The sequence below is a fragment of the Orcinus orca genome, chromosome 17 (assembly GCF_937001465.1).
Source record: "Orcinus orca chromosome 17, mOrcOrc1.1, whole genome shotgun sequence".
Taxonomy (NCBI): Eukaryota; Metazoa; Chordata; class Mammalia; order Artiodactyla; family Delphinidae; genus Orcinus; species Orcinus orca.
In genome coordinates this window covers 77569503-77591178 of record NC_064575.1, presented here as the reverse complement: position 1 = coordinate 77591178, position 21676 = coordinate 77569503, and the positions used below count along the sequence as shown (strand labels likewise).

The following is a 21676-nucleotide window of genomic DNA, read 5'->3' as shown; positions in this document are numbered from 1 at the left end:
GCAAGGGCAGCCCAGCATGAGACACAGGAGCTTGAAGCCCAAGGAGAACCGACTTGGAAATAGGATTTTAGAAACTCACACGTGAAAGGCTGAGAGTGAACGAGATAGCCCAGGGAAGGATGTCAACTTTGAACCACGCAGTGAGTCAAGGACAGAACCATAGCAATCACCAACATTTAAGACAGTAGATAAGCAAAAAATACATCCTTGAAGGGGCCAGGCACAAGGAAAACAGATGCGGTATAACTAGAAAGTCAGGAGATTGATGAACTTGGCTGTGATCACACCAATCTGCAAGAGCGTCCAGGAAGACTTGGACAGGGCTTCGTGTAGAGGTTTTCCCATTTTGTCTGGCAGTCTGACCTGCTCCAGTTTCATTTCGTTTCAGCCTGAGATGTGAATGGACATGGAGAAAAGTAGGAACAGGCAGTGGAGAAAACTAGTTTGAGAAGTATGGATGAGAATGAAGAGAGATAGGCTGGTAGTCAAGCGTCTGCAGGCTCCAGGGCACCTTGTACTTTTTCTTATAGGAGACACTTACAGGAAGTGGAGGAGGAGAGGAGAAAGAAAGAAGAAAGAAAAGGATCCACTGTAGGAGGACGTTGCTGAAGAAGTTAGAGGGGGATCGAGAGATGAGGAAGAAGCATTGATCTTCATCAGGAGAAGGGAAAATGCATTGTCTGGAGTTGAAGCAGAGGAGATGAAAATACAGTGAACTACCTGATTGTATGAGTTTGGAACGTGAGAGCCTCAGAGACAAGATCATCTTCTGAGGGGAATCAAGCGGACAGTGAAGTTAAGGAGAGTGGTGTGTGTTGGGACTAGCCACTGGGGAGAACAGAAAAGGAAGCTGACCGAGGACAAAATGATGGGCAGGTGGAACTCTGAGCCCAACTGAGGCCGGAGACCATGAATTTTCAATGGCCACAGCCCACATGGTGACGACGCTAAGGTGTCGATGAGATGATGTCAGAGCCCCCATTCTCTGTCCTCTCTGTGGGTACCTGTGCATGCCTTCAGGGGCAGGTACACATGGGGAGCGTCACTGCAGACCCTCACCTCTGATGATTGTTTCTGACTCCCTCTGTGTGTCTCTCTGTCCAGGAGCTGTATTCTCAATCCTATGATGCCGTTGGGGTGATGTTTGCCTCCATCCCAGGGTTTGCAGACTTCTACTCTCAGACTGAAATGAACAACCAAGGAGTGGAATGCCTACGCCTGCTGAATGAGATCATTGCCGACTTCGATGAGGTAAACAGAAGCCCGAGAAATTTACAATCACAAATAAGCATCATGTTGTCGTAGCATTGTGTTGTTCATTGTAACCGATTTCTGCACTTAAAGAATTCCAGACTGCATTGTAAACACAAACAGGTATCATCTAATTTAGTTAACACAATTATCGCACAAGATAAACCCTGTCGTCGCTCCTGGAGGATCAGGAATGTGAGCTTCAAAGAGGTTAGAAACTTAAGCCAATGTCACATAACTAGCAAATGGCAAAACCAGGACTTGATCGGAGGCCAGTGCTGTGCAGGCACTAGCATCACAGAGACTGGGCACTGATGGGGACATTTCTCCATCTGCTCAAATTACGATAAAACCATCAATTAGCATTTGGTCAGAGACCTAATCAAAATATAAACATACCCCAGATGGTACTTTCTTCTTCCAGTTTCCAGGAACAAGGGGGATACTCATGCTGAACTTTATTTACATCAATAGACTTAGCAGGAGTGGGTCTCTTCCCCTCTTCACACCCCAGCTTGAAGTAGGACACCTGTGTCCATCCACATGCCTAAACCTGAGATGGGAGGTTAATGAGTGATTGAGAAAATGCCAGGGAAGAAGCCAAGCAAAAAGGTGGGTTCAGCTAACGTCTAGCATCCTCAGCCTGATTTCCCAGGGAGCGCAGGAGTGTAAGTGGTACCACAGAGTGGTTGCCACTGAGTCAAGCCTTTTGTACACCTGTATTGGTCAGCCATTGGCCATGGGCTGCCCTGGTGGGTAGGTGTGATCTCCCAGGCATCGCCAGCCAGGGGGCTTCCAGGGCTCTTCCCGAAGAATGGGTACAGCAATACATTGTCAGCAGCCAGCCCTGACGGCACTCTGGAGGATGACCCCATAAAGGAGAGCTGAGTTGGGTACCAACGGCATCTACTCCATCACCCTAGATAAAGTTCTCTCCCTTAATCCCCACCTTCCATCTAGACAGTCCTGTGGAGTCCCCTCACCACCTCACCTCAAGATAAGCTGCCCTTATCTTGCTTTAGGCCATATCGTTTCTCACCTGCATGACCACAGTCATCTTACCATTCACCCTCCTGCATCCGACCATCACCAACCACCAAAAGCTGGAGTATTTTGTCACATTCCTTTGAAACCCAAAACCCATTGGTGTCTCCCTTTGCCAGTTCCTCAGAAGGCCACCGAGGCTTTGCACTTACTGCTCCTGTATCCTCTCCAGCCTTACCTCCCGCCATATGCCACCTGGTCCACCATCCGGCACCATCTCCCTACTTAGAAGCCATCACAAGCCCACCTGGCAGTTTCACATACTGCTCTTTCCGCCTAGAAATGATGCCACCTTCACCGTACCCCGTCCTCTCTCCCTGGCTCCACAGCCAGCAGAAAACCTAGTACTCATTTAACAGTCCATTCAAACATCATCTCTCCTTGTGAGGCCTCTTCTAATCCCCCCTCTACCCAGGTAAACGTTGTCACCCTTTTTTCAATGAAAAACTTACACTCTGAAAACTCTTCCATCATAGAGCATGAAACACTTCAGTTTACAAATCTGCCTCTTAGTTCTGGGGCAGAGACCCCTCTTACTAATCTCCACAGGTGTCTACCACATGTTGACTTTTTCCATATGTAACATTTAGTTGTTGTTTATCCCTCACACCAAATCCACAGGGTAGGAATTATTAGCCTTCATTTTATAAATAAGCGAAGCTGAGATTCAGAGACACCAAGAGGGCCCACTGTCACACACCACTAAGTGGCAAAGCCAAGTTTTGAACCCAGGTCCACCATACTGTTTGGATTTTTAATCACCATGTGCGTTGATCTTCACTTAACTGGCATTTCATGGTGCTGGTTTTGGAGTCATAAACTCAACAATGGCCGTTTTAGTTGTCCTAGGAATGAGGATGGGAGTCAAGATAAATAAGACACAGTCACTTCTTGCCTTTCATGGATTCACAGTCCAGTGAGAGACAGAGTGACTATGAGTTCCCTTTACACAAGGAGTCAGTGGTAAGTACACGTGTATAGAGGGCCTTTCAATGTGGAGAATGGAGGGTGATTCTGTGGTAATGGTACCTTTATCCCATTCTCTGTGCTAAGCCATTAACTCGTGAAGATAAAAATTATACTCTTGGGCTTCCCTGGTGGCGCAGTGGTTGAGAGTCCACCTGCTGATGCAGGGGACACGGGTTCGTGTCCCAGTCCGGGAAGATCCCACATGCCGCGGAGTGGCTGGGCCCGTGAGCCATGGCCACTGAGCCTGCGCGACCAGAGACTGTGCTCCACAACGGGAGAGGCCACAACAGTGAGAGGCCCGCGTACCGCAAAGAACAAAAAAAACATTATACTCTTATGTATTCTGTTAAGTCCCCAGGCCCTCCTACTGTGCCTAGAACATAAGAGATGCTTATAACAGATGCTCACTAAAGTGACTAGTCAACTAATTGACTCATAGGAGACAGAAACCATCTGGCAAATAGTAAGGTGATGGTGGACTAGTCCGATCCAAAACATACTTCCAAATTTTTTTTTTTTTTTTTTTTGCGGTACGCGGGCCTCTCACTGCTGTGGCCTCCCCCGTTGCGGAGCACAGGCTCCGGACGCGCAGGCTCAGTGGCCACGGCTCACGGGCCCAGCCGCTCCGCGGCACGTGGGATCTTCCCGGACCGGGGCACGAACCCGTGTCCCCTGCATCGGCAGGCGGATTCTCAACCACTGAGCCACAAGGGAAGCCCCCCAAAATTTTTTTTTTAAATAACTCTAGTAAAAAGCTCAATCTGACTGAAGGTTGAGACGTCAAGCTTTGTTTTATTTTAAAATCTATAGCACCGCATATCCCCCAAATTCTCACTTCCATGTTTTTAAACTGAAATAAATAAATGTGAAGTAAGTCTGTATCTTGCTGGCCCAAACTGTATCGATAGATACCCTGGAGTCTTCCCAATAAAGCGATGGGGGACAGCGCCCCTAGTGGTAGAGATGGGTGTTTGCAGAGAGAAGTAGGAGAGGCTTAGAGAAGGAATTGGTCCAGGAAGCTGAGCTCTAGACCAGGAGGAGGAAAAAGGAGAGATGGGAAGAGCTGAAAGAGGAGAGAGAGGAGAAGCAGGGACGAGAAGGAGGAAGAAAAAGAAGAGGGGCAAAGGGGAGGAAGAAGAAGAGAGGAAGCAGAGGAGAAGGAAGAAAGAAGAGAATGTAATCAACAGGAAGGGGAAAAAAAGAAGGCTTTCCCTGGCTTGCCAACCCCAAGCACTGTCAGCCTTTCTCACGTGGGTCCTTGGGTCACCCAGACCTGCCTTCTTTCTTTGGGTCAAAAGAGACCCTCTAGATTCTTCCCTCACTAAGCTCCAGCCAGACGCCCTTCAGTAACCATACTGCTCTTCTTGCTGATGCAATTGCCACGGGAACTTGGCTCCGAGGAAGGCTGAACATTGCCCGGAGCACATGCTCCAGGACTGGGTCTGCAACAGCCCAGCACCAGGGCTCCTCAACCCCCACCCCCGCCCCGGCCTCTTCGAAGGCTGAAGAGCCCTCTCACGTCTCGGGTCTCCACACGGACTAGAGGGTGAACAAGGGGCTGATTAGAAGCCCCACTATGACTCCAGAGGCTTTTAGCTGGAGAGTGGATAAAGTTGCCGTGTGGTTAGTAAATGAAATAGCGAAGCCTCTTGCTGCCTCCTGATCAACTTCTGAAGAGGAGGTAGCTTTGCCTGGACCTGAAGCTGGCCCTCACCCAAGTAGTTCCGAAGAGGAGAGGAAGGAAGAGTTTCCCCTTCCCCCAGGACCCTGGGGAAGTGCAGCTGTAAGCGGGCAGAGGGAGGCAGGTGGGCAGCCAAAGGCATGTCTGGATGCCCCTGCCAACCCTTTCCGTGCTCCCCACCTCCTACTACACAAGCTCCACTGCTAGAAAAACCCCCCTCACTCTTCACAACTGAAATTGGAAATCACTTACTCAGGGAAGCGGTCCCAGGTGCTCCAGATTTTTTCAAAATCATCCATCCTCTTTATTCCTACTCCCGGTATGTTTCCACCATAAACTTATTAAAATTGAGCTAGGACACCTGTTACTGTGATGATTTATCTAACATTGGACACCCCTGCCTGGGCTGTTGGTTCCGTGATGGCTAGGACCTCATGTGTCTTGTTCATCAGACATTGTAGAAGCTCAGCCAGTAGTTGCTGAATTAGCTTCCCACGGCTGCTGTAACAAATGACCACAAAGTTAGTGGCTGGAAATAACAGCAATTCATCCTCTTATAGATTCGAGGTCAGAATCCAGAATGGATCTCACAGGGCTAATCAAGGTGTCAGCAGGGCAGTGTTGCTTCCGGAAGCTCCAGGGGAGAATTCTTTCTTTGCCTTTTCCAGCTTCTAAAGGCCCCCATCCTGCTTGGTTTGTGGCACCTTTCTCTGTCTTTAAAGCCAGCAATCATATCCCTCTGACTTCTGCTTGCTCCGTCACATCTTCTCTGCCTCCTGCCTTCCTCTTTCACTTACAAGAACGCTTGTGATTACCTTGAGCCCGTTACTGAGTCCAAGCTCATGCTGCTTGCCACACGACAGGCCAATAAATGGAGAGACGAGTTGCTGGGACAAGAAATAGCAACTTTATTCAGAAAGCCAGCAGACAGAGAAGGTGGTGGACTAGTGTCCTAAAGAACCATCTTGCCTGGGTTTGGGTGCTAGTTTCTTTTATAGAAGAAAGAGGGGGAAGTAAGGAGGCAAAGTAAAAAGAAAAGAAAGCAGTACGTTGTTACATATGTCCTGGTTCCCGCCAGACTCCGGAGGGGATGTGTTAATTTCCTCTTTCCTGCAGCCGTTCATAGGTGGGCCTGGTCAGGATGTTTCCTGTGAGCTTAAAGTAAGGTATTTTAGCTTAATCCTCAGGCATGAGAGGCAGTGTTCCTGGAGATGGGCCATTATGTATACTTTAAGCCTATAGGCAGCATCACTTTAGTGATTAACTTATAGCAAAAGCAATAGAATACAAAGGTTAAAGTAAAAGAAACGGATCTGATATGGAGTCATATTTGTTCTTCCCTATTACAAGCCCACACAGATAACCCAGGAAATTGTCCCATCACAAAATCATTCACTTAATCGCATCTGCAATGTCCTTTTTACTACGTAAGGTAACATATCCATAGGTTCCAGGGACTAAGACATGGACTTTTGAGGTGGGGGGACAAGCAGAGAGAGCATTATTCTCTTAGCACAGTTGCTAAATAAGAGACCAAGGTTTCCCTTCCTTGGCGTTAAAATCCAAACTGCAGGTGAGGATGGAGGAAATGGCAAGGACGGTACCCATTCTTCCATACAGGTATTCATCCATCCCTACTGTGTGCTAGGCTCTGTCCAGGTGCTGAGTAGTAAATACGACAGGCAAAAATACCTGCCTCCAGGAATTTTACAGTTTAGTAGGAAAGATGACAATATATAAACACAGTCAGGGATAAGTGCTAAGGAGAGAAGATAAAGCAGGAAGAAGATGAGAATATGTATGTGGGGACAGGATATTGTGTTCGGTTTTGCATGGGGTGATCAGCAAGACCCCACTGGGATGACACTTGAGGAGAGACCTGGAAGAGGTGAGGGATGAGCCATGTAGTTGTCTGAAGGAAGAGCGTCCCAACAGGGGAACAGCAGATGCAAAGGTCCTGAGGCAGAAATCAGGCTTGGCTTGTTAGGATCAGCAAGGAGGTCAGTGTGCCTGGAACAGGGTGAGCGAAGGGGACAGGGCATGGCACGTCTTTCAGGGCATGGTGAAAACTCTGGCTTTGACCCTGAGTAGAACGGGAAGCCACAGAGCAGGGACATGGTCTGACTTCCATTTAAACAGGATCACTCTGGCTGCCATGCTGGGAGTGTGGAGGTAAAGACTGGGATTAGGTACGTTATTGCAATACAATAACCAGGTGTAAACTAATGGTGGCTTAGACCAGGGTACTGGCAGGAAATGCTAAGATTTTTACATGCATGCTGAGAATAAAGCCAAAAGGATGTGTTGATGGATTTGGGAATATTGGCAATTTTTTCTTTAAACTAATAAGATAGCTTTGTTTATTTCAAAGATTCTTAGAAACAGATCTAAGAGTATCTGGTCACACCCATCTCGGCACTTGGCACTTAGCAGGTGCTCAATAGATATCTGTTGAGAGCCTGAATGTTTGATTCTCAGAGAGAAAAGTGGCTACCTCAAGGATGCTAAACCATTCCGAGGGGGTCCTCACTGTGAGCCAGGGGCCTGTTTCCAGGAGCCCCAGGCTGCCGGGAGCACAAATACCAGGACTGACACTGTTGCCTGAATCTGTTTCAGCTGCTTGGTGAAGACCGGTTTCAAGACATTGAAAAGATTAAGACCATTGGCAGCACCTACATGGCCGTGTCAGGCCTGTCACCTGAAAAACAGGTAAAGGAATGCTTTGGACTCAGCCACAGCCTATGGCAGGGACCTTACTCTGGTCAGGTTGCTGAAGGTGGTGGAGCTGTCATCACCAGGAAACCTGAGGACAGGTAGGGAGAAAATCCGATGAAGTGGATATTCCAGGCGTGTGCGGTACCTGCACTGCTGAGGTAAGCGGGGTCTACTGGGTGTACTGATGCTTCCTTATGATGGAGAAGCCTCTAGTCTTCATTCTGAACCTCGCTGTTCACTAGATGAACAAAATCAGGACCAAGAAATACCCTGGTATGATTTAATTGTAGGTGTTACTAAACCCCTGATCCCAGCCTGTTTTATTCTTACTTTTGTTTTCTCCTCCAAAAGTAATAACAATAATAGCTCTGCCTTTTTGAGAGGTGACTGTGCCAGACACTAGTGTTAAGTGGGAAACTAGCATCCACCTTCCAGGGCCCGTGGCTGACTTACCTGAGATAGAGTCATGCTGGCCACACAAAGTCTTGCACCTGGTAGGTCCTCCATAAATGCTCTATGGAAATGGGCATAAGCAGCCAGGGAGAGGAATCCTCATTCCTCCTCATTCTTCTTTGCTCACTTTACAACCAAAAACCTAGAACTATTCCAAGACTATCTGAGAAGAAACCCTTTATAGTCATTAGGTACATGGGCACATCACTCTGCCACAGGGGTCCAGAAACACATCCCCCAGGCCAAATCCAGCCCACCATCTGTTTTTTTGTTGGTTTGTTTTTTGTTGTTGTCAACATGCAGTTTTATTTTCTGAGGCAAATCACTTAACCTCTTTAAATTGAAACATTCTTATGAAATGCAAGGGTTGTCTAGTTGAACTCTATAGGTGTGCCAGTAACTCAGGACCCAAAGATGAATAAATCATATTTTGCCCTTATATTATTCACAGCCTAGGGACTGGCAGAGATGTAAATTAACAGTTGCAGGCCAGTGTGCAGTCTAAGCTAAAAAATGTAAGCAAAGAGTTGGGAGAGCAAAAAAGTATAATAATATAGAGAGAGTGACCTAAGTGCTTCCAAATTACAAAAAGGATTGGTGATATTTTTGCCTCTAATAACAAATTTCATTGCAAATTGCTACACATTTCAAATCCTATACCAAGAAAATTTGAAATATCTCTTTTCAGCAATGGTCCTCTCAAATAGACACACTAATATTCTAGGTATTACCATTATGCCATATCTTTACAGGCACAGCATGTATGTAATAGTACTATCTATTGAAGACTTGGTTAGTCCTGCTTAGTAAATGTTTAACAGTTAGGGAGAGTTAAATCATTATACAACAAGTTCATTAAAATGACTTTAATATTATGGTAAAGAATCTGAGCTTTGTCAAATATTTCCAGTGTTAAAAATATACAAATAGGTTTATATTTTACAATAAAATACTATCAAAAAGTAATGACAGTTAAATCAGTTCTTAAATGGTGGGCATGGTTAGAATTTGTAGAAAGGAAGTGAAATGTGATCAAAAAGGGAATCGTGGAGGACATTCAAGATGGTGGAGGAATAAGACGTGGAGATCACCTTCCTCTCCACAAATATATCAAAAATACATTTACATGTGGAACAACTACTGCAGAACACCTACTGAACGCTGGCAGAAGACCTCAGACTTCCCAAAAGGCAAGAAACTCCCCACGTACCTAGCCATGTGGCTGACAGGTTCTTGGTGCTCCGGCCGGGTGTCAGGCCTGAGCCTCTGAGGTGGGAGAGCTGAGTTCAGGACATTGGACCACCAGACACCTTCTGGCTCCACGTAACATCAATTGGCGAGAGCTCACCCAGAGATCTCTCTCTCAATGCTAAGACCCAGCTCCGCTCAACAAACAGCAAGCCACAGTGCTGGAGAACCCTATGCCAAACAACTAGCAAGACAGGAAGACAACCCCACCCATTAGCAGAGAGGCTTCCTAAAATCATAATAAGTTCACAGACACCCTAAAACACACCACTGGACGTGGTCCTGCCCACCAAAAAGACAAGATCCAGCCTCATCCACCAGAACACAGGCACCAGTCCCCTCCACCAGGAAGCCTACACAACCCACTGAACCAACCTTACCCACTGGGGTCGATAGCAAAAACAATGGGAACTATGAACCTGCAGCCTGTGAAAATGAGACCCCCAAACACAGTAAGTAAAGCAAAATGAGAAGACAGAGAAATACACAGCAGATGAAGGAGCAAGGTAAAAACCCACCAGACCAAACAAATGAAGAGGAAATAGTCAGTCTATCTGAAAAAGAATTCAGAGTAATGATAGTAAAGATGATCCAAAATCTTGGAAATAGAATGGGGAGAATACAGGAAACGTTTCACAAGGACCTAGAAGAACTAAAGAGCAAACAAACAATGATGAACAGCACAATAAATGAAATTTTAAATTCTCTAGAAGGAATCAATAGCAGAATAACTGAGGCAGAAGAACGGATAAGTGACCTGGAAGATAAAATAGTGGAAATAACTACAGCAGAGCAGAATAAAGAAAAAAGAATGAAAAGAATTGAGGACAGTCTCAGAGACCTCTAGGACAACATTAAACACACCAACATTCGAATTATAGGGGTCCCAGAAGAAGAAGAGAAAAAGAAAGGGACTGAGAAAATACTGGAAGAGATTATAGTTGAAAACTTCCCTAATATGAGAAAGGAAATAGTCAAGTCCAGGAAGTGCAGTGAGTCCCATACAGGATAAATCCAAGAAGAAACACGCCATGACACATATTAATCAAACTATGAAAAATTAAATACAAAGAAAAAATATTAAAAGCAGCAAGGGAAAAGCAACAAATAACATACAAGGGAATCCCCATAACGTTAACAGCTGATCTTTCAGCAGAAACTCAGCAAGCTAGAAGGGAGGGGCAGGACATATTTAAAGTGGTGAAAGGGAAAAACCTACAACCAAGATGACTCTACCCAGCAAGGATCTCATTCAGATTCGACAGAGAAATTAAATCCTTTACAGATAAGCAAAAGCTAAGAGAATTCAGCACCACCAAACCAGCTTTACAACAAATGCTAAAGGAACTTCTCTAGGCAGGAGACACAAGAGAAGGAAAAGACCTACAATAACAAACCCAAAACAATTAAGAAAATGGTAATAGGAACATACATATCGATAATTACCTTAAATGTAAATGGATTACGTGCTCCAACCCAAAGACATAGACTGGATGAATGGATACAAAGACAAGACCTGGATATATGCTGTCTACAAGAGACCCACTTTAGACCTAGGGGCACAAACAGACTGAAAGTGAGGGGATGGAAAAAGATATTCCATGCAAATGGAAATCAAAAGAAAGCTGGCATAATAATTCTCATATCAGACAAAATAGACTTTAAAATAAAGACTATTACAAGAGACAAAGAAGGACACTACATAATGATCAAGGGATCAATCCAAGAAGATATAACAATTGTAAATATTTATGCACCCAACATAGAAGCACCTCAATAAATAAGGTAAATGCTAACAGCCACAAAAGGGGAAATTGACGGTAACACGATAATAGTAGGAGACTTTAACACCCCACTTTCACCAGTGGACAGTTCAACCAAAATGAAAATAAATAAGGAAACACAAGTTTTAAATGACACATTAAACAAGATGGATTTAACTGATATTTATAAGACAGTCCTTCCAAGGACAACAGAATACACTTTCTTCTCAAGTGCTCATGGAACATTTTCCAGGATAGATCATATCTTCGGTCACAAATCAAGCCTTGGTAAATTTAAGAAAATTGAAATCGTATCAAGTATCTTTTCCAACCACAATGCTATGAGACTAGATATCAATTACAGGAAAAAAATCTGTAAAAAATACAAACACATGGAGGCTTAACAATACACTACTAGATAACCAAGAGATCACTGAAGAAATCAAATAGGAAATCAAAAAATACCTAGAAACAAATGACAATGAAAACATGACAACCCAAAACCTATGGGATGCAGCAAAAGCAGTTCTAAGAGGGAAGTTTATAGCAATACAATCCTACCTCAGAAAACGAGAAAAATCTCAAATAAACAACATAACCTTATACCTAAAGCAATCAGGGGAAGAAGAACCAGAAAACCCCAAAGTTAACAGAAGGAAAGAAATCATAGAGATCAGATCAGAAATAAATGAAAAAGAAATGAAGGAAACGATCGCAAAGATCAATAAAACTAAAAGCTGGTTCTTTGAGAAGATAAACAAAATTGATAAACCATTAACCAGACTCATCAAGAAAAAAAGAGAGAAGACTCAAATCAACAGAATTAGAAATGAAAAAGGAGAAGTAACAACTGAAACTGCAAAAATACAAAGGATCATGAGAGATTACTACAAGCAAATATATTCCAATAAAATGGACAACCTGGAAGAAAAGGACAAATTCTTAGAAAAGCACAGCCTTCTGAGACTGAACCAGGAAGAAGTGGAAAATATCAACAGACCAATCACAAGCACTGAAATTGAGACTGTGATTAAAAATTTCCAACAAACAAAAGCCCAGGACCAGATGGCTTCACAGGCAAATTCTATCAAACATTTAGAGAAGAGCTAACACCTATCCTTCTCAAACTCTTCCAAAATATAGAAGAGGAAGGAACACTCCCAAACTCATTCTATGAGGCCACCATCACCCTGATACCAAAACCAGACAAAGATGTCACAAAAAAGATAACTACAGGCCAATATCACTGATGAACTTAGATGCAAAAATCCTCAAGAAAATACTAGCATACAGAATCCAACAGCACATTTAAAGGATCATAGACCATGATCAAGTGGGGTTTATCCCAGGAATGCAAGGATTCTTCAATATACACAAATCAATCAATGTGATACACCATATTAACACACTGAGGGATAAAAACCATATGATAATCTCAGTAGATGCAGAAAAAGCTTTCAACAAAATTCAACACCTATTTATGACAAAAACTCTCCAGAAAGCAGGCATAGAGGGAACTTAGCCTCAACAAAATAAAGGCCATATATGACAAACCCACAGTCAATATTGTTCTCAATGGTGAAAAACTGAAACCATTTCCACTAAGATCAGGAGCAAGACAAGGTTGCCCACTCTCACCACTATTATTCAACTTAGATTTGGAAGTTTTAGCCACAGCAATCAGAGATGAAAAAGAAATAAAAGGAATCCAAATCAGAAGAGAAGAAGTAAAACTGTCACTGTTTGCAGATGACATGATACTATACATAGAGAATCCTAAAGGTGCTACCAGAAAACTACTAAAGCTAATCAATGAATTTGGTAAAGTAGCAGGATACAAAATTAATGCACAGAAATCTCTTGCATTCCTATACACCAGTGATGAAAAATCTAAAAGAGAAATTAAGGAAACCCTCCCATTTACCATTGCAACAAAAAGAATAAAATACCTAGGAATAAACCTACCTAAGGAGACAAAAGACCTGTATGCAAAAAACTATAAGACACTGATGAAAGAAGTTAAACATGATACAGATAGATAGAGAGATATACCATGTTCTTGGATTGGAAGAATCAACATTGTGAAAATGACTATAGTACCCAAAGCAACGTACAGATTCAATGCAACCCCTACTGTACTACCAATGGCATTTTTCCCAGAACTAGAACAAAAAATTTCATAATTTGTATGGAAACACAAGAGACCCCGAATAACCAAAGCAATCTTGAGAAAGAAAAATGGAGCTGGAGGAATCAGGCTCCCTGACTTCAGACTATACTACAAAGCTACAGTTATCAAGACAGTATGGTACTGGAACAGAAACAGAAATATAGGTCAATGGAACAAGAGAGAAAGCCCAGAGATAAACCCATGCACATATTGTCACCTTATTTTTGATAAAGGAGGCAAGAATATACAATGGAGAAAAGGCAGCCTCTTCAATAAGTGGTGCTGGGAAAACTGGACAGCTACATGTAAAAGAATGAAATTAGAACACTCCCTAACACCATACACAAAAATAAACTCAAAATGGATTAAAGACCTAAATGGAAGGCCAAACACTATCAAACTCTTAGAGGAAAAAATAGGCAGAACACTCTACGACATAAATCACAGCAAGATCCTTTTTGACCCACCTCCTAGAGAAATGGAAACAAAAATAAACAAATGGACCTCATGAAACTTAAAAGCTTTTGCACAGCAAAGGAAACCATAAACAAGATGAAAAGACAACCCTCAGAATGGGAGAAAATATTTGCAAACGAAGCAACCGACAAAGGATTAATCTCCAACAAGCAGCTCATGCAGCTCAATATCAAAAAACAAACAGCCCAATCCCAAAATGGGTAGAAGACCTAAATAGACATTTCTCCAAAGAAGATATACAGATTGCCAACAAACACATGAAAGAATGCTCAACACCACTACTCATTAGAGAAATGCAAATCAAAACTACAATGAGGTATCACCTCACACCAATCAGAATGCCCATCATCAAAAAATCTAGGAACAATAAGTGATGGAGAGGGTGTGGAGAAAAGGGAACACTGTTGGTGGGAATGTAAATCGATACAGCCACTATGGAGAACAGTATGGAGGGTCCTTACAAAACTAAAAATAGAACTACCATATGACTCAGCAATCCCACTACTGGGCATATTCCCTGAGAAAACCATAATTCAAAAAGAGTCACGTACCACAATGTTCACTGCAGCACTATTTACAATAGTCAGGACATGGAAGCAACCTAAATGCCCATTGACAGAGGAATGGATAAAGAAGATGTGGCACATATATACAATGAAATATTACTCAGCCACAAAAAGAAACGAAATTGAGTTATTTGTAGTGAAGTGGGTGGACCTAGAGTCTGTCATACAGAGTGAAGTAAGTCAGAAAGAGAAAAACAAATACCATATGCTAACACATATATATGGAACCTAAAAAAAAATGGTTCTGAAGAGCCTAGGAGCAGGATAGGAATAAAGACACAGACGCAGAGAATGGACTTAAGGACATAGGGAGGGGGAAGGGTAAGCTGGGATGAAGTGAGAGAGTGGCATGGACATATATACACTACCAAATGTAAAATAGATAGCTAGTGGGAAGCAGCCGCATAGCACAGGGAGATCAGCTCGGTGCTTTGTGACCACCTAGAGGGGTGGGATAGGGAGGGTGGGAGGGAGGGAGACGCAAGAGGGAGGGGATATGGGGATATATGTATATGTATAGCTGATTCACTTTGTTGTGCGGCAGAAACTAACAATAATGCAAAGCCATTATACTCCAATAAAGATGTTAAAAAGAACTTTTTTAATAAAATAAATTTTTTGAAAAAAGGAACTGTTAGGTACAGCTGGCAACAGTGTGGGTGAATATAGAAAACATGGATTTTGACTGGGCCAGTAGCTGTCAGGGAATATATAAGTGAATCTTTGAAACCTAGATATGATTCTTTCATATAAATAATTTAATGAAGTATAATTAAACCAGAGTATATATTATAGTTATAATTTAAAATTATACCCCCAAAACACAAATACACAAACATATATCAAATATTGTACTTCAAGGCCTCATTGACTTAGGAGCTTCTAATGAAAATTTTAAGTATTTTCTCCCCAGCATCACCACCTCCAAAAACAAATTTAAATGTAAATAATTAACATTGTATAGGTTTTAGATTGACGTGGTGGCGATGGTAGAACGTGTAAACACTGGATGCTAGCATTAGAAGTATTGATTAAAAAATAACTTCAGTTTGGAAATACTGATAGACCATCATCCCAACTGCTATATTGGTGGTCTGATGTATCCACCATCTGTTTCCGTAAATAAAGTTTTATTGGAACACAGCCACATGCATTCATTTATATTTTGCCTATGGCTCCTTTCTGGCTAAAATGGCAGTGTTGGGTAGTCATGACAAAGACCACACGGCCCACAAAGCCTAAAATACTTGCTATCTGGCCCTTTGCTGACTGCCAACCTCTGCTCTAGAGGGGCACAGAATTCTTTCACATACACAATCTCATTCAGTCCTCATGAGGTAGGCAGGGCAACTATGCTTATCCCCATTATATGGATGAGGAAACAGGTTCAGAGAGCAAATGTCTATGTGAAACATCTATTAAACAGACACTGTGAGTACTTCAAAGGAAATAGACATGGTTCCTAGATTGGAAACCTCACATATATGAACATAAGGGTGTGTACACACACACACACACACACACACACACACACACACACACACACACACACAAGTGAACAGCATCAACTTGAACAGACAAGGGTAGGGGTGGGGAATGGAATCTGAGAGTCACACATATTACACTCTCTGAAACAAATTTCCTGGTACCCTGTGTTTCTGGACACTGACTTAGGTGTACAGAGCTCACACACCTGCTCACTTCCCCTGAAGGCATGTGTGGGTGAGGTAGGACACAGACCAGACCCCGCTGCAGCAATGCTCCTGTTTGCCCCATCGAATGACCTCTTCTCTCATGTTTGCTACAGCAATGTGAAGATAAGTGGGAACATCTGTGTGCCCTGGCCGACTTCTCTCTCGCCCTGACCGAAAGCATACAGGAGATCAACAAGCATTCTTTCAACAATTTTGAGCTCCGGATTGGTGAGTAGCAGCTGGAAGTGTGGCACCTCGGGGACCCACTGAGCTGTCTGGCCTTGCTCTATCGAGCCCTCCCGTGCCCTGGGCATCAAGCCAGGGGAGCTTTTTCCCGCAAAAGGCAGCAAATTTAGTGTGACCTGGCCAAGGACAGGCCTGTCTGGGCTTCCTCTCACTCAAGATGCTGGAAGCCGTGGAAGGATTTTGGCCTGTGTGCAGAAACACCAAGCAACTGATAGACGACAGCCACCTGTCCTCCAACTTGTCCAGAATCCCATCCACACAAGGCCCTGATTAGAGAGGTAGCTGTCTAATCAGTCGTTTCCTCCCGTCTTCTACGTCACCAGATACTGGAGGTCAATGCATCACTCTCCCGTTCTCCTGGATAACACCCTGAGCCAAAAGCAGGATTCTGGTCCTGGGGATGTCACATGCTGACTTGAGCCAGGGACAGGCAGTTAGCTTTATAGCTCTTCACTCGGCCACACAGCTCATCCTCCTTTGGGCTTAGGTACTCCCTTGTGCAAAATGACAACAGTCACGGCTATGTAATAATAGTCATCTGCAATTTGGATAACTTGTTAATTTCTTCAGCATCTCCGCGGAGTCTGGAGGGGGCCTCCTAAAGCATAGTCTGAAAGCCCCTGCTCTAGTCCACATTCACATTCTACAGATGGGAAAACTCAGGCCCAGAGAAGGGGAGTAGCTAGCCTACAATCACACAGCCAAATGGTCATCCTGGCAGCGACTCCAGGACTTCCTGACTGAGACCAGCGACATTCTGGCGGCCAGCGTGCGGCCTAAAACAAATGTTACGGCCGTCCTCATGTCTTAGGTGTCCTCTGGCTGGCATGCCATTTTACTTTCTTGGTTCTCCCTTAGCAGCTTTCAAGTATATAGGGTCAGGTAATACCCATGCCTGACTTGTCAGATCTAAGGAATGTCACATGCCTTTGTTCACTGGAATAAATAAGTGATATTTTTATATTTTGACCTATGGATGGGGTGCTCAGGGCTTGTTTCCAGATCTTCCAACAACCCTACATGTCCTTTCTGAAATCATTGAATACATGATTGAACTGGGAATAAAAAGCAGAACTATAACCTTGAACAAAGGCTGTGTAATTTCAGGAGGTGTTGCTGGAATTAAGGCCAACCCTTGGTGTGATACATTATTCTCCTGGTATAGTTCAGAGGTTAGAAAATCATGTTCCCAATGGGATTGAGCCTTTCACTTTGTGTTTTGGGTCTGCTGTAACCAGCTCTATGACTTTGGGCAAGTCGTTTAAACCCTCTGAGTGTCAGTTTCCTCATGTGTGAACTGGGAGTTATATTATTACCTCCCCTGCCTACCTCATAGCAGTAAGAAGAGATGTGAATGGAATAGTGGTTATGGAAGGGCTCTGCAAATTTTAGGGCAATGTCCATCCTTGTGATTCCCATGCATTCTGCAAGAACTGTTTCTCGAAGTTCACAGTTCTATCTTATACGTGTGTGTGTGTGTGTGTGTGTGTATGTGTGTGTGTGTGTGTGTGTGTGTATGTGTGTGTGTGTCTTGCTTTTCCCTCTGCCTGGAATGATCTAACTCAGATATCTGCATGGCTTATACTATCACTTTCTCTAGATCTCTGCTCAGAAAGGCCTTTCCTAACCACCATACTCCAAAATACACCCTCCTCTATTTTTCTATCCCTTTAACCTGATTGGTTTTTCTTTATCACCTTTATCATTCACTGATACTATATTGCATTTTTTAAATTATTTTCCGTCTCTCCCCAGTAGCAGGTAAGCTCCATGAGGGCTGGGGCTATGTCTTTTTTCTTTCCCACCATAGCCCCAATACCTGGAACAGTGTCTGCTTTATAGTAGATGCCTAGTCAATGTTTGCAGAATGAATGAGAAATCCTTAGTCTAGTAAAAGGAGACATATATGCCCGTGAATGTGTTTAGTGGAATACTGTCATTCCTTTAAAAAAAAGTCTGTATTTCCTAAACAAGGAGGTCTTGAAATTGTGATCTACCAAATAACCTGTGGGATTGGGGGTAAATGACAGTCCAAGCAGAGAGAAAGCCAGGGACAGAGGCACAGAGGTGGAAACGCCAGCAGATTAGGGGAACTCGAGCAGTGCAGTATGGAGACGGTGCAAAGGTGAGGGAGAGGGTGGTGACAAAAATGAGGCTGGCAAGTTAGGCAAGAGCCAGCTCTGAGAAGCCCTAGATTGTGAACCTGAGGAGCCGGGGCTTTACCCCATAGGCAAAAGGAGCTGTGGCAGGTGTTGAAGTGGGTGGTAACTTGATCAGAGGTGCATCAGAGAGTCCCTCTGGTTCCAGCAGCAGCGTGGAGTCTGGTCTGCAGGAGGACAAGCAGGGATCCAGGGAGGCGTGTTAGGAGGCTGTGGCCACGGACCCAGGGAATGCTGCTGAGGACGTAGACTAAGACAGGGAAGGAAGAGGTGCTGCCCAAGCTCTCAGGGCACTGTGACCACAGAGGCAAGTGGCGATCCCAGCATCCCGACATCAGTGCCCTGTCCATCCCGCAGGCTAAGACAAGTCAGCATCCACGTGAGAGTAATCATTATTGTCTCTCGAGCACTCACTGGTTGTCTGGTAATATACCAGTGGCTTTACCTATATCATCTCATACCAGCGTCCTTTCATTATTTCCACTTGACAGATGAGAGAAGTGAGGTCCAAATCTGTTACGTACCCAACCCAGATCACACACCTAATAAGTGACCGAGGCTGGATCTGTACCCTGCAGTTTACCCGCAGAGATCACATCCTTCGTTTAAGGGTCACTGTCCCAGGCAGGGAGCGGCCCCTTCCTTGACGTCCCTCTTCGCTCATCTCTTGTCTCTCTGGTTCACCCACAGGCATCAGTCACGGCTCAGTGGTAGCTGGCGTTATCGGCGCTAAGAAACCACAGTATGACATTTGGGGCAAAACCGTGAACCTGGCAAGTCGAATGGACAGCACGGGAGTCAGCGGCAGAATCCAGGTCCCAGAGGAGACCTATCTCATCCTGAAGGACCAGGGCTTTGCCTTTGACTACCGAGGGGAGATCTATGTGAAGGGCATCAGTGAACAGGAAGGAAAAATCAAAACGTACTTTCTCCTGGGAAGAGTCCAACCCAACCCATTCATCCTGCCGCCGAGAAGGCTGCCCGGGCAGTACTCCTTGGCCGCGGTCGTCCTGGGCCTCGTCCAGTCCCTCAACAGGCAAAGGCAGAAGCAGCTGCTGAATGAGAACAACAACACGGGCATCATCAAGGGCCATTACAACCGGCGGACTTTGCTGACACCCAGTGGGCCTGAGCCGGGAGCCCCAGCCGAAGGCACCGACAAGTCCGAGTTGCCATAAACGTGTTTTCTTTGTGTTTCTTTTTTTGTATTTCTTTTATATATAAAATAAATATACTAATAAAAAGGTTTAATTTTTTTTAGAACAAGGATGGTTTCGTTGGTCTTTGGATGCACTAGATCGAAGACACGATTTGAGTTTCTCTCCCGTCACAGACATTTCTTGGTCATCTCTTCCATACAAGGTTTATCGGGAAGCAAAGATAAGTAAGACCTAGTCCTTGACCTTGGGAAAGAGGGACCTGTAAACAGAGACTCAGTACAGTGGGCTCATCATTAAGCACTACCGTTTACCGAGCGCTTGTCATGTACCTGGCACACAATAATATGAATGGATAATGTTAATAGATAATATTCCTATAAACCAATACATAAATACTCTGCATTCAGAGAGGGGTAGGTGCAATGAGAAATTGTGATAAAGAACTGGAGGTCGAGGACGCTGCCTGAACTGGAGGCACCGTGTCTTTGAGGACATGTTGCAAAGGATTAGCCTTAAATGATGAGAAAGAACCCATGGAACCTGGGAGAAAAGTGACCCAAGCAGAAGGACTAACAAGTACAAACGCCCTGAGGTGGGACCAAGGCCACTTGATCTGCTGCAGCCACAGTTAGAAAGTCAGCAGGTGGGTAAGTTGGTGCAGGCAGGTACGCTGTTTCCTGGGAAGACTGCATCCCAGGCTCTTCTCATCTGACCGCAAAGCCTGCCAGGGAAGTTTCCTACGGATGAGAAAGCTCAGAACAATGAAAGGAATTGCCCAAGACCTTATAGGTAGTTTTAGAACTAGGCTCAGCGCTGTACTGGTCAATAAAAGTGCTGTAACAAATAACTCCCATTCTTAGTGGTTAAAACAAAATAAGAGATTTAGCTGTCGTTTACGTCCTATTGCATGTGGGGCAGAGGCCTTCCAGGCAATGATCTCGGGACCTAGTCTTCTTGCGCTTGGGACTTGGATGCCTCTGCTTGATCCTCTCTATCCAGCCAGCTGAAGAGAAGAGAGGGAAAGGAAGGGGGCTCACTCAGGAGGTCTTGGGTACCAGGCCTGAAAGTCGCCTACGTTATTGCTCTTTCACCAGCCAGAACGCAGTCATTGGCCTCACTTTACCGGAAGGGAAGTTAGGGGATGGATTCTTCCTGTGTTCACTACTGAGAGGAAAGCACTGTCTCTTCCATAAGAATTGACACCTGTCTAAGCCCATGTGTGCCAACACGAAGCTATTCTGGTAAGTTCTGTGTTGGAAGGATGGACAAGATTTAAGTAATGGAAGAAGTATGAAATCCTAATCATTATCTAAATTCTTGACTCTTAACAACAGCTCGTTTAAAAGAGACTTAGCTTCAGGTAATGAATCCACAGTAGATACGTTCTGGAGGAAATACCCACCTGAGGCATCTCAGGTGAGACCCCCGTGATAGAAGGGAAACTACCCTTTCCTGAGAAGCACAAAGTACAGAAAGGGAGTTGACTTTTTTTTTTTTTTTTTGCGGCACGCAGGCCTCTCACTGTTGTGGCCTCTCCCGTTGTGGAGCACAGGCTCCGGACGCGCAGGCTCAGCGGCCATGGCTCACGGGCCCAGCCGCTGCGCGGCATGTGGGATCCTCCCGGACTAGGGCACGAACCCGTGTCCCCTGCATCGGCAGGCGGACTCTCAACCACTGCGCCACCAAGGAAGCCCCTGGGGACTTGACTTTTGAGTGGCCATGTTTGCAATGCTTTTTGTTCTCATATCAAAGAAATACAGGAGGTCCCGGTGGAACGTGAAGAGGGTGTCAGGTGAAAGCCTCTGTAAACGAAGCCCTCAGCCAGTGTCAGGGGTAATTATTATCTTCGGAGACTCGGAGAAAGCCTCGAGGTTGACTCAGCCCAACCTGCTGAGGACATTTAAACAAGGTAAAGCTCAGGGCATGCCGAGAGCTGCAGCCACAGGATAGAGGGGGAAGCTGAGCTCAGGTGGGTCGGGGACTCGGCAAACATCACGGCAAAGAGGCCAGCCTTGGTAGAGGCAGTCTGGCTGCAAAAGCACAGTATCCAACAGAGAAAACTTGATGTGCGGCGTCGGGC

At 44.6% G+C, this 21676-nt stretch overlaps 1 protein-coding gene across 3 annotated transcripts in view; it reads left to right on the top strand.

Moving 5' to 3' along the window:
• Positions 1 to 19702, top strand: part of ADCY8 (adenylate cyclase 8) — a 218765-nt gene extending 199063 nt beyond the window's left edge. For all 3 annotated transcript variants that reach the window (XM_004265316.1, XM_033419778.2, XM_033419777.2), the window contains 4 exons: positions 1105 to 1251; positions 7562 to 7654; positions 16145 to 16259; positions 19127 to 19702. In XM_004265316.1, coding sequence (XP_004265364.1) covers positions 1105 to 1251; positions 7562 to 7654; positions 16145 to 16259; positions 19127 to 19614 — 843 coding nt within the window. In that variant the 3' untranslated portion in view covers positions 19615 to 19702. The remainder of the gene's footprint in view (positions 1 to 1104; positions 1252 to 7561; positions 7655 to 16144; positions 16260 to 19126) is intronic.
• The last annotated feature ends 1974 nt before the right edge of the window (positions 19703 to 21676 follow it).